The sequence below is a fragment of the Phyllostomus hastatus genome, unplaced genomic scaffold, assembly GCF_019186645.2.
Source record: "Phyllostomus hastatus isolate PE091 unplaced genomic scaffold, TTU_PhHast_1.1 phas_scaffold_21, whole genome shotgun sequence".
Classification (NCBI taxonomy): Eukaryota; Metazoa; Chordata; class Mammalia; order Chiroptera; family Phyllostomidae; genus Phyllostomus; species Phyllostomus hastatus.
The window spans coordinates 36024769-36039722 of NW_025334017.1; the positions used below are offsets into that span (position 1 = coordinate 36024769).

The window sequence follows — 14954 nt, forward strand, 5'->3', positions numbered from 1 at the left end:
GAACATGAAAGTGTCGTTGAACACAGGCACAGCTGTCTTTCTTCCTAGTGTCTTGTTCTGATGTGTATAGAAAAGTTCACCCAGTGTTTTCTGATGCTAAATCTCAGCTGACGGAATAACCGGCCACACATGTTGAGGGAGGCCCTTTCTAGGCACATAGTACGTTTAACAAGATAAAAAACATTTCAAGTCTCTGCACTGTTTTCACCCAGTTGCCTAAGTATAGCTCCGGTCTTGCCTAAACAGCAGGTAAGCTACGTCAATAGAAAAATTAAAAATAAAAAGTGTGCTGGCATACCAAATTCCTAAAATGCAGACTTAAATGGCATTGCATCCCAAGACTAAGCTTCCTATAGGTAGAATTTTGACTAATAAATTACTTTAGAAGATTCCATAGAGGCCTAAAATAATACATGACTTAATTAAATGATTCAAAAAGCAAATATTTTGTAGTACACTTAAGATCACTTAGATTTATTTACTATAATATAGATTATATTATCTTCCAAAAAGTTGCATTATTTCATTAGCTCTTATTGCTATTTCTTATCATGTATGGAAGCAATGCATTATACACAAAATATATTCAAGGTTTAATAAGTGTGGTCTACACTTTTCAAGTTCTCCACTGGAGTCTAAGCACATAAAATCAGAGGCAATGAAACAGAGTAGGTAGAACCGTGGGTTGTTGTTTTTTTTTAATCCAGTAGAAAAACTGGAAATCATCCAGGCCTGCTCCTCATGGTACAGCTAAGGAAACAGACTTCGCAGGTGACTCGCCCAAGACCGCACAGCAAGTTACATGAACTCAGGATGCTAGGTCCAGGGCTTTCACGACCGGTTTCCAAAAAATAAAAAGTCGACTGTGAAAATAATGAGTGGCTGGGTTTTATGCATTCATTAAGAAAACAGCTTGTAATGGCAGCTTCAGCCAATGCGATACATTACACAAAACAGGGAAAAGTTCCTCTGAAGGCGCACTGCAGAGAACCAGCAGGCTGCCCAGCCGCCGGCTGGCTCGCGGGCCGTGCTAAGCATCGGTCCCCCTTCCAGTCCTGCAGTTACAGCTGGTGTGAATGGGAGTCATGCTCGTCTGGAGCAAGAAGAAGAGGTCTTTGAAGAGAGCATTTGTTACCAATAAAAATGGGATTCTCCAGCCTGCATCCACTCTCCCCTCCTTTCCCAACAGCAGACAGCTCCCTGTGTCCATTTGGTTCCCGGGGGTGCAATTTTTATGATTTGTTTTCTCACTTTTCACCCCAGCCGCATCCCACTAAGCCTTACTCAATGACTTCTCATATAATTCTGGCATGATACAAAGGAAATTCCCTTGATGTGAAGACAACAGTACTCTAACAATATATGTATCATAACCTGGTTCACGAAGGCTCACGCTGGCTGAGCGGAGACAGGTGACAGTCTCCGAGTAGTCAGGTCGAGAAACAGAGAGAAATACAACATTCACAGGGAGGCAGACAAGCATGTCGAGATGTCAGGGAAAGTCAAGAAAATATTGCCCCCTAGAGTCCCCATTACTTAATATGTAATTTTTATTTATAAAACCATCAGCAGCTCCAATTTCCAGGAAATTAACCAACTCATTACTTAAGACCGGGTCAGTTAAGCCCCCTCCGTCTGCACAAGGAGCTCCTTTATAAGAATCCCCGCACTGCTTATGGCACAGCGCATTGTAAAAGGAAACCCTTTCACTGCAGCTCTATTAGTTAAGTCAAGGTACACTGCTGAAACTCACCTTGTTTTATGCCTTAGGAAAAAACAGTGAGGTCAGGATTTAAGCACCTCCTTCCTGTTATGCTTTTCCTCTTTTAGGTAAATCTTAATCGGACAGTCCTAAATTTCTACAGTTTCATCAAGTCAGCTCACGGCCCTTCTTTACTCCCACTCCTCTTTTTGCCTAAGTCAGAACTTTCTGGAGATAAATGCTGCATCCAACACCACATCACAGTGAGTCAGATTCCCCCGTCTCCCACACTAAACCAGCACCTGTCCTCGCCGTTTCTAGTTTAGCCTTGTCTGTTACACAAGAGTTTTCATTTTTTCTCAACCTTTATGAATGTCAAGGTAAAAATTCTTAAATAGCCAGTTATCATGAAGCCATCATCAATGTCCTCTAATTAAATAAAACCATGTCCTCTCACCTGAATTATACCCAGAGCTGGTTGTATTCTGGAGAAATCAAGGGTAAAATAGTTACACTGCAAAACTATTTAAAGACAACTTTCTTAATGAGTTTCTATTGATTTTGAAAAGATCTGAAATGCAAACAGTTGCCAGCCTTACCTGTCGGAGGGCCTTCATCCCATTCTTCTGCCCTCTTAATTCGATGTGCTGTGAATCCCAAGCAGATGTTGGCTCCGATAGCAAAAGTGAACAGAGATATCACCTAAGGGAATAAGAAGAGACAGGGATGTCAGAAACAGCTAGACAAGACTTCAATATCACCACCCAATCCCACAGTTTCCAAAAATGCACCATCAAGGGCTGTCTTTTATTTTTCTTAAAACAAAAAGACAACCAAAATCAGAAACCAGTTCTAAAGATCAAGGCCGTCCCCTGTCCTCCCTCCTTTCTCCTACCTGATGTGCCTGGAACGTGCCGCTCCGGGCCATGACAGCGTGTTCTGGGAAAGGCTTTTTGCAGTGTGTTCTCTGCCTCCACTGAATGCACTGCTTTTTGGGGCTCTGAGCTCCGTCTATTAACTACAAGAAATCCCACCTGGGAAGTTGACAGGCTGCTCTGATTTGCCCAAAGCTTTATGTCATCACAGCGGGTGCACGAATCGCAGCTCTGAGCAGAAGAGGCTGGAAACATCACCCTCCTTTTCTCCTCCCCCTTATCGGTCCCTCCCCTAACACACAGACTTTCATGTGGTTTCCTCTGCTAACATGAGGGTTTCTTGTGTTGCTGTTACCAGTAACAGCTCGTGTTCATTTTCCTTCCCTCACAAAAACATGGTTTTTAAAAAAGAAACCAAATGTATTTTATCCAATAAAAAAGAAACAGAACTGGAAAGGGATTTATGCTCGTTTTAAGCTTTGAAGGTTTACAATGTAGTCATTCAGTGTCGTCAACCTCACGGCTTTATTTTTTTTAAAAAAGAAAGAAAACAAGGACAGTTTTATAATTTATAACCCTAATAACTTTCCCTGTCTTTCTCATGTATTTATTTTTCTGGCTTTTCAAGCGACCTGTTCCTAGTGCCACATTCTCAGCTCCTCCTGACTCCTCAAATGTTTCTCACGATGAAATCTACCAGGATTGTAACTAACACAAGAGATAGCATTATTTTTCCCCATGCTGTGAGAGTTTAGAGAAGTAACTTTTATCAAAACACGGGAATGCCAGCTAAGCAGTGGAAAGCCCTCTGCCCTCTGAGGAGGGACACAATAATTTCAGTTTCTGCCTCCTCTTCTGAAAAAAAAAAAAAACTGTCAGCTTGTTTCTTGGACGGGTAGGGGGTTGGGTGGAGGGGGAAGCTTTATTAGTGATTGAATTTAGGAAGGAAATCTCAATGGTGCAAGAACTCAGCATTAAAGAACTACTTCCCTGGTTAATTTCCAGTTAAATTATCATCCAGCCCCTCAAAACTGCACCCTTTGCAACTATTGTGAGTGTTGAAGTTTCTTTCCTAAGCTATTTGGCAACCAGGAAACTTCTAAAAGAAATCAAGACGTCTAAATCTGAAAGTTATATAAATTTCGTATGCTTTTAGCATTCAAATGAGGGTCAAATGAGGGAAGAAGGCTTGTCCTTGGTTTCTCTCTCGCCAAGCCCGGTGAGAGCAAGAGAAAATCATTGGGGTGCAGAGCACATGTGTATCCATAAACAAATACACTACTCACCATGCAACGGAGTGGTGGCTTTGCTCAAATGAAACAGGATAGCACAAAAGCAAGAATTTGTTTATTACAGTGGATTGCACAGTAGGCCTGGGCTGCATTATATGTTCTAGGATTTAGTAACAGCTCATTGAGAAAAGGAAAGCACTGGCAAAGTTTAAGCCGCCTTTCTAAACTCCCCTTAGTTGTGCACTCTTGTGAGATGGTAGGCTCATGATTTTTTTCTATGGAAATCTCTTTCTTTAGTCTGTGTGCCATACTGAAATGATTTGGAGTCGGGTATTTAGGAAGGCTTATGAAAAATGTTAACCTCATGTAAGATTTCTCTACTACTTATATTAAATTTCAAGATGCAGGACTGTCTTTACAGAGACACGCTATGAACCGAAAAGGGCCAACATCCTGTGACTGCATCATCTGCCACCGTGTTCCAAATGTTCTTAAAAACCTGCCTTCCTGTCTCTGCAAGCTCCCCAGCCCTTGCCGGAGTCCGGCAGCTTGAGATGCTGACATTTCATTGTGGAAACTCAGTTTGGAGATAATGAAGGCTTGCCTGGAAAATAAAATTAGACTCAGAAGCTAAACATTGTCTATTTTTTTTTTTTGGACATGCAGAGTAGCTGTGCAGGGAGAAAAAGCTGTAAGTGTAATAGCCAAGTTGATCCGTAATTGGCTTCTGTACAGCGCTTGCTACCAATTATCTAAGAGGATTGAGCACAGCCACTATGGCTGTTAACGGTTCTGCCAAAGAGCTTTATCTTCCACCGGGTCGTTGTACATATGGAATTCATTAACGGGCACATCCGCACTCGTGTGCGCACACACGCACACACACACGCACACACTATCTAACCAGAGCTAGCCAGAATTTTACTACAAGACATCACTGTACATTAATTCTCAGGAGGATGACCAAAGTCCCTACCTCGGGCATCAAATCAACTACAACATACAATTACCTCTCAAAAATATTAATACTGCTCATTGTCCAAAATAGAGAAAACCAAAAGTCCGGTAATGCACAGGTCTAGAAACCCAATTAAAATGACTGAAATATCATCCAAAATGTTCTATAACAAAACCAAGTTAAGAAAGCTCACCTACTCTGGGTTTTAAGATTTTGGTATAAGGTCATCCATGGTTGGGTCAGCAATCAAGAAAATGCATGAGAAAGACTAAAATTAGCCTCCAGTGTGGTTTACTAATCCGGCTGTATTTCAGAAAACACTGCCCCCTGGCAGAGGAAAACCCAGAATGGTAAACAAATCTGTGACAGTCTCTGACCATAGAAATCACTCTGTTGTTCTCAAGCTTTCCTCAGTGTAAGAATCACTCCGAGAGCTTGTATAAACTGTTGACACCTATGGCCTATTCCCCGAGATTCTAATTCATTAAGTGAGTGGGGTAGGGAAAGGGAAGGGGGAGTTTAGGGGCCAGACAAGAACTGGCACAATAGGCTTCTGATGCAAGCAATGTAAGGACCACATTTAGAGCAATGGAGCATTAGAATAAATTACCCTGAGTTAATTTGTTTATGCCCTAAAGGTTGAATTGCTCCATCTGATTCATAATGTAATTTTGATATATAATTAATAGCATTTACTACAAATTGGGCATTAAAGTTTAGATCTCTCTATGACAAACCATGACTGCTCCTCCTTGGGAATCATCTCCAAACTGTGAGCAGCAGAACGGTCTTTTATGTACTTTGCTGGTGGTACAAAGCAGCAGTGTGTGTATTGCTTAATTGCAATACAGTAGTTGCATTTATACAAATGCACAGTCTACCTTTTCATGAAATGGTTCTGTGAATCCTTGTTCCCAAGCTCTGATTAAGGTAAGAGGGCTTGTGGTTAACAGGGAGATCTGAAAGAGATGGAGCTGAGGGTGGTCATTTATGCCTCCTGCAGTAATTACGAAATCTTCGTGAACTGATTCAAACTTTATCTATATCCAGTTTCTCCTCGTGCAGAACTAACATGACTTGATTTGGCTTGAACACCATTCCCAGAATACTTCTAAGACTATGATGTTACACAATTGCTGACCACTTTATTTGCAGTGGTGCCAACTAGCAATAACTACAGCACGTACACTGTGAAAGTAAGAGGACAACACCCACGTGCATTCTTCCTGGTCTTCTTTAAAACTTTTTGAGTTAAGTCCTGTTTTTTTAAATTCTGCTCTGGTGGAGGGCTATAAGGAAATTCGGAATAAAAACAGAACAACAGTCTTTTGCCAATCTAAATTGAGCAAAACATTCTAACAGCTAATAGAGAAACAAGCCAGCTCAATCGCTCCTTCAACCCAGGACTGCAAATGTGTATAAAGTAGACACCTCCTGAGATTCTAAACCACAGATGCGAAGGTCTGTGAGTAATCTATGTCGTGGGTGGGAGGGTGTCTCCAGTGGAGAAAGAGCATACGACTATTCAAATGCAAACAAGGCTTGTGCATTAGTCATTATGTAATTGAGAGCTGAAATCAACACTGTCACATCTTTCAATGACTTCAATTTACACGGTAAACTTCTATGCATTTCATTTACTCCTGATGCAGTGTAAGCAGAAGCCCCCCACGCCAGAACAATCTCAGCTCTCTCAGGATAATCACTCATTGCAGGAATATTCACAGGCCCCTACTGTGCACCAAGCACTGTTCTGGGCACTGGTATTATGCAGGGAGCTGAACCAAACATAACCCTCCATATCACCACATAGGCACAGGAGTGCATGAAGACAGCACAGAATTTAAAAGTTCTGAATTTTTTATTTCTGGGATTTTCAGTTTAATATTTTCAGACCGAGACTGATTGTGTATAACTGAAACTGGACAAAACAAAACCACGGATAAGGGGGATTACTATAATTGGGACTGATCTAGTCAGGAGGGTCGGAGGAGACTTCGTGGGGCTCCGACTGAGCCGTGATGGAAAGGGAAGTGGCAGTAACTAGGTGAGAGAGGAGGAAAAGCTTCCAGATGGAGGGCACAGGATGCACCAAGGCTCTGTGTGGGGTGGACCTCAGCATGTGCACGTGATGACCCAGCAGCCGGGTTGACTAGTGCAGGGAAAGCAAAAGTTAGCATGGAACGAAATGAGACTGCAGGGGCTAGTAGAGAGGCCAGTTCATGGGGGCCACGATGGTCACAGAAGGTGGTATTGTCTTTATCCTAAAAGCCATGGAAAGGCTTAAAAGAGCTTAAGCAGGTGGAAATTTAATCAGATTTTAAAGTGCTAATCTCTGTACTATGTGGATATGAAATGTAGGGAGTCAAGAATGGTTATAATAGATCAGTTTGGAAACAAGGTCAATAATCCAGACCACAAATCGTGACACCTCCCACTGACAAGGTTATGGTGGTGGTGCAGAGGGAGAGACCCAGGTGAGTTAAGATGAAGACTTGTTCATGAATTGGGTATAGGAGTTGAGGGGCAGGAAGATGTAAAAGTATGACTCCTGAGTTCATGAATATTCAGCCATTAAGATGACCAAACACATACCCATTGAAGTCATTTCTTAGGTTTTAATTAGCTTATAAGAAAGACATGGGTATATATATTCAATATATATATTCAATATATATACACAGCCATTTGCCAACACTCTAGAATTAGGTAGCTAAAATAAGGGACAGGCTAGTAGCTTTAAAGCATTGGCCAGTAGTTTTAAAAATCAAAAAAGGAAGTCGACTTAAAGTTATACTGGACTTCAAACACTTTAAATACATTTATTCACGATTGAGTTTCAAGGAGATTACCACCAGGAAATAACCCAGCCTTGTCCCTAAGTCTACCTTGTAATAAAACATTTTAAAACTCAAAACCCAACTTAAGTCTACTTTTTTTCAGCTGCTCTGAAACCCGCCTGCTAAATATCTCAGCTAATGGGAGAAGGCTGGAACCACTTGACGAGATGGCCCATCAGAATGTGTATGAACCTCGTGACAGTTTTCATCTTTGGGTCTATCGTGTACTGTGGGCTGTGGAATACATGAACACGAGTGGGGGGGTATATATAACCAGAGAAAAAAGAATGTTTTCCCTGAAGTTTCACCAGAGGATAGGAGACTCTCATCCTTCCCCTGCCAGTCTTACACAGACAGGCTGGGAAGCTGTTCTCAGCTCCCCATGCGGGTGGAGAAGTGGATGTTCAAAGGCCCATGACATCCCAGAGGGACAGGATAAGTGCCTGAGCCAGGACCAGAAACCAGGTGCCCTAAGCCAGCTCAGTCCTCTCTCCACTGCAATATGCTGTGTCTCTATTACACCACACACCACACACCACACGAGGGCCTCAACTCGACACGTCCAGACGCAGCTATCGAAAAAAGCCGCCAGCTTCAAGTCTGCTCCTGGCAAGTTTAAAGCTACTGTTTATTCTACCACAGCCCTTTCATCTCCGTTCTAACCAGATACTCTACCTATACTTATTGTGCTTATTAATGACAACGATTACCATCATGTATCAGAGCTTTCTGAGAGCTATTAGTACCTAAATTATTTTCCTTTCACTTTTGGAATCATCCCTTCATGCTTTGAGTGTGTATCAGAAGTGTGTATTAGAAGAAGTTCATCTCTCAACGGCTCTTCTCTTGTCCTCTGCCCCCTTCAGATGCCGTTTCATTGAGTCCCCTCTCACCCAACCTGTAATCGATTCCCATTCGTCGACCAGAGAGCCCTGCCTAAAATGCAAACCTGATTATTTTTCTCCCACACTTGAAACCTGGCCGTGGCTGCCCATCACAACAGTTCTCAAAGTGTGATTCTTGGACCAGCAGAGTTAGAACCACCAGGAAACTTGTCAGAAATGCAGATCCTTTTCAGACCTACCGAACCAGACACTCGGAGGTGGTGGGGTTAGAGCCCAGAACCCATGTTTCAAGAAGCCCACCAGGCGACGGCCATGCAAGTTTGAAAATCACTGACCTAGAGAATAAAATCCAAACTGCTTAGCAAAGCACATAGGACTCTGCATCTGAAACTGAGCTCCCTGGATCCAGGTCCCAGCTCTACCAGGTTTAACGGCGAGATCTTACATAACCCTTCTCCAGCCTAAGACTCAAGTTTTCTCCTCAGTTTCCAGGTCCTAGGATTCTTAAGAGTATTACAGGAAATAATCCATGCAAAGTGCCTAGCACAATGCTTGGCACAGAAGAATGCTGAATAAATATTAAGTTTCTTAATTAGAGAAATACTTGCTATTCCTTAAGTTGTGTTCTCTCACACCTTCATTCCTTATGATGTGTTGTTTCTTTGGCCTAAAATGCCCTTCTCCACCTGAGCTCCCTGACAAACTCCAACATGTTCGTGAAGGTCAGGGGCCACCTCTCTGGGCACCCCCCACCCCTCTGCCTTTCCCCTTCCCATGCAAAGCAATGGGCTCCTGCACTCTGCTCCTCCGTTGTCTGTAATCTCTTTTTAGGCACTCATATGTCCCTTGTGATCTGTTCAAATGCACGGACCAGTTATCCTTGCACTGCAACGGGCTTTGCATCTCTCCTCAGAGGTAATAGCCAGACAATAAATGTTTATCGAATGAAGTGACTTGGCATCAAGAAACTTGAATTGGAACTTGAATTCTTGCTCTCTTACTAATTGGCTGTGTCATTTCAAGCCCACGTTTCTTCATCTGTAAAGCAGAATTATTGGCTAACTCAGTGGTTTGTAACCCTTTTTTAAAAGCATCAAAACCCTGTTTTCAAATCAAATCTCAAAATGAATAAGAACATCTAAGTTTGCAGTGGCTCTACTTTAAGTGGGGGTGGGGAGCCCGGACCCCAGCTAAGTGGACACTTCCCTTCTTCCCAAGGCACGTTCACAGAAATCTGGAAATTTGAGGAGTGCAATTAGTGAAAACAAAACATCAACCAACAACTAAATTAATCTCACTATTTTAATACTCCCCTCAATCCAACCCTTCCTTGTAGTATACACATCCCCAAATCAGACCCAAACTGCCTCAGGCCAGATCTCTCTTCGATGAGTGATGGATACCATCACTGTAGTCAAGCTCTTCCTGCAAAGCATCCAAGCTCACTTCTGCATCCACACTTCTCACGCTGAATCTCAGCCCTGACGTCCTCCTCTTTCCATTGCGCTCATCCAGATCGTCAGCAATCCGCAGCCTTCCTCAACGTTCGGCATCTTCACGACATTCCCCCTTTCGACTGCACCACCCACTGCACCACCCACTGCACCAGCCTCGATTCAAGATCCGATAGATTCTACCCAAGACAGTGAGTGGTCTCTCGTCTCTCTATGCTTCCCTGTTTTATCTGAATGTTTTGTGTGTTAACAATAAGGGCATCAATTCCCAGAGAACAGGAGGAAGAAACCACTAGATATAGAGACTAAAAAAAGAGTCTGGATTCCAGAACCTGACCAACCTAGGTCTGCCACTCCCAAGCATGAGACCTTGCATAAATTCTCTAACACTCAGATGTCTTTTAACAAGAAAAAAGAGGTGGTAGTTCTTATCACCCAGGGTTGACATGAAGACCCAATGACCTAATGCATGTTAAGGAAGTAGCTCGGTGCCTGAAACATAAAAGGCACACAAATATTAGCCATGATTATATACAAGAGGACAAGACTGCTATCCGCTATCACATTCTCAGCATTCAGTGAAATGGTAGGCACATAATAGGTGCTTAGTGGTGACATAGGTCCTAGGAAAATTCCTTTTCCTTGTGGTGAGACTATATGTAAATTAAAGTTAGAAATGTTATGAATCATTCTTTCCACATTCTGCCCAACCTCAAGAGAAAATGGGCAGCACTTACTTGGCCAAGGTCAGGGTGACCCTGGACACAGCTTGGAGAGCACAAGCTCTGACTAAAATAATAAGGTCCCTCTGTTTGGATTGGGAAGCCCCAGAATTTGAGCTGCAACTCAAGAAATGTGTTTGAACTCAAACCCAAAAGGAAGCTCATGGTGGCCACCGGAAGGGCATCTGCACAGGCTGAGTAGCACCATGGTTCCCTCTCGGGGAGGAAGTGCAGCAGCCACTTCTGTGGTTCCCCTGACCATCAAACGATCGCTACAGACTTTCACAAATTAGAAATGAAAGGGAACTGTCCACCCCTGATAAAAGGCTTCTACCAAAAACTCACAGCTAACATCATACTTACTGGTGAAAGACTAAATGCTTTTCCCCTAAGATCAGGAACAAGACAAGGATGTCTTCTCTCATCGTCTCTGTTAAGTATCGTGTTTCTAGCCAGGGCAATGAGACAAGAAAAACAAATAAAAGGCATTCAAATCAAAAGGAGTAAAACCATCTATATTCGCAGATGGCATGAGCTTGTATATAGAAAATTCTAACGAACATATTTTAAACTATTCAAACCAATGAATAAGTCCAAGAAGGTTGCATAATACAAGAGAAATATTTAAAAATCAGTCACAGTTCTATAAATTAGCAATGGATGATGTGAAATGAAATTAAGAAAACAATTGCACTTATAATAATCTCAAAAAAGTTTTAAATACTTACAGATCAATTTAACAAAAGATGTGTGAAACCTGTACAGTGAAAACAAGACAGCATCACTGAAATAATTAGATGATTAAATAATCATGTAAATAATCATGTTGATTATTTAATGATTAATAATCATTTAATAATTAGATGATTAAATAATCATGTAAATGGAATCATATCCGAAGAGCATGCCGGGCCCTCTGCCACGCCACTCCCATCAAGTATCTTGTTTCACTTTACTTTCAAATAAAATAGCCCAAGAAGAAACCCAGTTCTCAGCAACAGGTCTCAAAGGGTTTGAATCTTAATGGCAACAAACGGTGATCCGAGTCCGTGGGGCAGTTATGGGAATTCACTTGAAACAGCGTGGCTGGCCCTGGAAGGCACTGTGCTAAGTGACATAAGGCAGACTGAGAAAGACAAATATCACATGATCTCACCGATACGTGGAACCTGAACACAGCAACCACCACAACAAAACCAGGCTCACAGATACAGGAAGCAGATTGGCAGATGCCAGGGGCAGGGGGTGAGTGTGGGGGGAATGGATAAAGTGGGTCAAAAGGTACAAACTTCCAGTTATAGAATAAAGGATGGAATGTGTAGCATGATAATTATAGTTAACAACACTGTGTTGCGCATTTGAAAGCTGCTGAGAGATCTCAAAGAGATCTTAAAATTTTCATCACCAGAAAAAACTTGACTGTGTGTAGTGACGGATGTTAACTCGCGGTGGTGGTCATTTCACTATATATGCAAATATTGAATCATTACGTTGTGCACTGGAAAGTAAATAATGGTACATGCAGTTATAATTCAGTTTAAAACAAGAACAATGTCTTTCATTTGAAGAACACTTCTAAAAAAAAGCACACAGTCCTCAGAGACAGAAGAATCAAGGCTCACTCCGCCGACCCACTTTACAATCAATAAAACCGAAAGGCGTTCATAGGCAAGATCACAGAGCTAAAGTACCTCTGGCAGGAAGATCAGACAGCTCAAATGACAAATAGGATGAAGGGAAAGGAAAAAAAGCAAGTAACGTAATGTATACCATACCTGGCATGGAGAAGATACTGTGTAAGTGGCAGCCAATATTTAGTAACTGCCTGCTCTCTGCCAGCCGACCTACCAAAGACATTTACATATATTGCCTTATTTAATCTTCATAAAACCCATTACAGTACTTTGTCATTGTCAATACATGAGAAAACAAGCTCGAATATGTCAGGCCACTTGTCCATGTTCAAGTACCTATGAACGGGGGGAACCGCCTTTTCTCCATGACTTCCCAATGAGGATTTCAAAATTGGCAAGATTTCAAAGGAAGGGGGATTTCAACGATTTGCTGGAGAAACCAGAGTCTATGAAAAGCAGAGGATCCGATAAATGTTTGATAAGTCTTTAATACCTGATAATGTCTCCTAGCTCAGAACATACCAGAAGCCACAGATAAACTTCTGTTCTAAGCTGACCTTGTTTGACCCCAAAAAGGAAGAATTGACTACTGACATGAGGAAGTGACCAGAACGGTGGGCATCACAGCCATGTCATTTCAAAGCTCCTAACAGGTCAAACAGAAGGCTTGTCATTGACACAACTGCCTTGAATTTAGGAAATCTGGAGTTTTACAAACTCACGGACTACTGGATTGACGCAGATTTAGTAAGCACTAACCACAGTAGCGAATGCTCATTGAAAGCTCAGTCTGGGCCAAGTACTACTTGCTCTCAGGGATTTGGAGGTCAAAAGCATGTTCTAATTGGGAGATCGGGAAGTCAACAGTTTAACAGTTTGTTAAATCACACCACGGTGAGTTCGGTGGTTCACGTGTGCAGGTGTGTGTGGAGGATCCTGCAAACCAGCTCACTCAACCTCTACTCCACCCCTCCTCAGGGGGTCCTCCTGTCTTACAGATTTTTTGCTCTTGACATTGTCGGTATGCAAAAGAGGAGACCTGGGTGTGGAATTGAGGCAGGGTCCTGCTTTCCTACTCCTCTGAGTGGCTTCTCTGGGCAAACAGGAGTGTGGATACGGAAGGTTGTCTGCGCTATGATTTCAATGTCCATTCTTGAGCATCCTGAGCATCAGCAGATGTGTGTGGAGATGATGTAGACAGTGGCTTCTGGACTCCTGAATCAAGGATACAGGGTATGTTCTTGAGCTCAATATTCCAGTGACAGCTAGCTACCATGTGTTGTGTTCCATGCACTGAATCAACATTCAGAAATATCTCAACAGGTTCAAATCAAGAGTTGAAACAGAAATGGAGAGAGAACCAGATCGACCTATCTAAGATAACATTCTTGAGAGAGAATACAAAATTCAGTTGTACAAATGTACGCTAGGAGAGAGTCCAGAATTGACAACAATTCTTCTCAAAGAAGCCTGGGGGTTTTTGTTGCCTACCAGTTCTACAGGAGCCCACAACTCCAAATGACCTCATTCCACCTTAGGTCCCTTTAATAAACAATCACTATCCAGATCCATCTGGACCATGTTCGCTTCTGGATGTCTCATTTTAGGACCTCATACTGGAGAGCATGGAGAGAGGCATGATCAGAATGACGAGGGGCCCATGTTACCCAATCCACTCATGCATTCATTCAGTGGCTGTTTATTCAACCAGCTTTTACTGAACGCCTAGTATGTTTCAGGCTTTGGGGATGCGAAGTGAACAGAAGAAAGGCTCTGCCCCATGGGTCCCACATTCTAGTGGGAGAAGAAATACAATGCCAGGTAGTTGATAAAAGATAAGCAAAACAAAGCAGAGCAAGAGAATAGAGAGAAATGGAAAGAGCTGTTTTCAATCAGGGCACTGAGGGTCTCTCTGAAGCCATGGCAACAGAACACAAATCTGGATGCAGTGAGGGCAGAAGCAGGTGTCTTCAGAGGGATGACCACGTGGAAGAAGGCCCTGAGATGGGGAAGCACTGTGTGAGATCAGGGAGGCCAGTGGGGCCGGGGAGGGGAGTGAGAGATGGGGAGTGAGAAATGGGGAGCGAGCAATAGCAGGTGATGGCCAAGAAGCGGTCGGGCCGCTGGTTCACGCGGGACCTTGAAGGTCACAGCAGAACCTTTGTGTGTCATTTTGGGCGTGATGAAAAGCTACTGGAGGGGTTTGAGCCAGGCAGTGACATAATCTGATTTTGTTTCAAAAGGCTCCCTCTGACTGGTGTTTGGAGAAGGGACACTGATTAAGCGCCCCTCCTGGCCAGTGGCTGGGGAACCCGCAACTGTGCAGCCTGCGCGCCCTGCATGGATGGTGGGAGAGGGCGGGTGTGGTTGTCTTTCTTCAATACTCAAAGGGCAATGCGAGACATATGGGTTTCATTATGTGTCCCTCCTTGGGCAAAACGAAAAGTTACAGAGAAACATGCTTCATTTCATAACAGGAGGAACTTCCTAGCAAGGAGGGCTGCCAGGCTTCTCTGACAGAACAAGAATTCACAGCCACTGTTCCAGGAAAGGCTGGGCGCTGCTGGTCAGAAACTCTTATGAGGCATCAAAACTCAGAGGAAGATCAGCTACACAGCGTGTGAAGTCCTTTCCAAATCTAGGCATCTGTTACTTTCCTCTCTTCTTAAAACTCTTAGGGAGCTGAGGCCTC

General features: G+C 42.9%; 1 protein-coding gene across 3 annotated transcripts in view; it reads right to left on the bottom strand.

The window, feature by feature from the left end:
• The window catches only part of ENPP2 (ectonucleotide pyrophosphatase/phosphodiesterase 2), a 95394-nt gene that overhangs the window by 70297 nt on the left and 10143 nt on the right, over positions 1-14954 (bottom strand). For 2 of the 3 annotated variants that reach the window (XM_045861216.1, XM_045861215.1), the window contains exons 1-2: positions 2598-2749; positions 2302-2404 (exon numbers count right to left, since the gene is read on the bottom strand). In XM_045861216.1, the coding sequence (XP_045717172.1) occupies positions 2302-2404; positions 2598-2630 (136 nt within the window). In that variant the 5' untranslated portion in view covers positions 2631-2749. Of the gene's footprint in view, positions 1-2301; positions 2405-2597; positions 2750-14954 lie in introns of those variants that run through there. The other variant, XM_045861217.1, reaches the window with a different exon arrangement.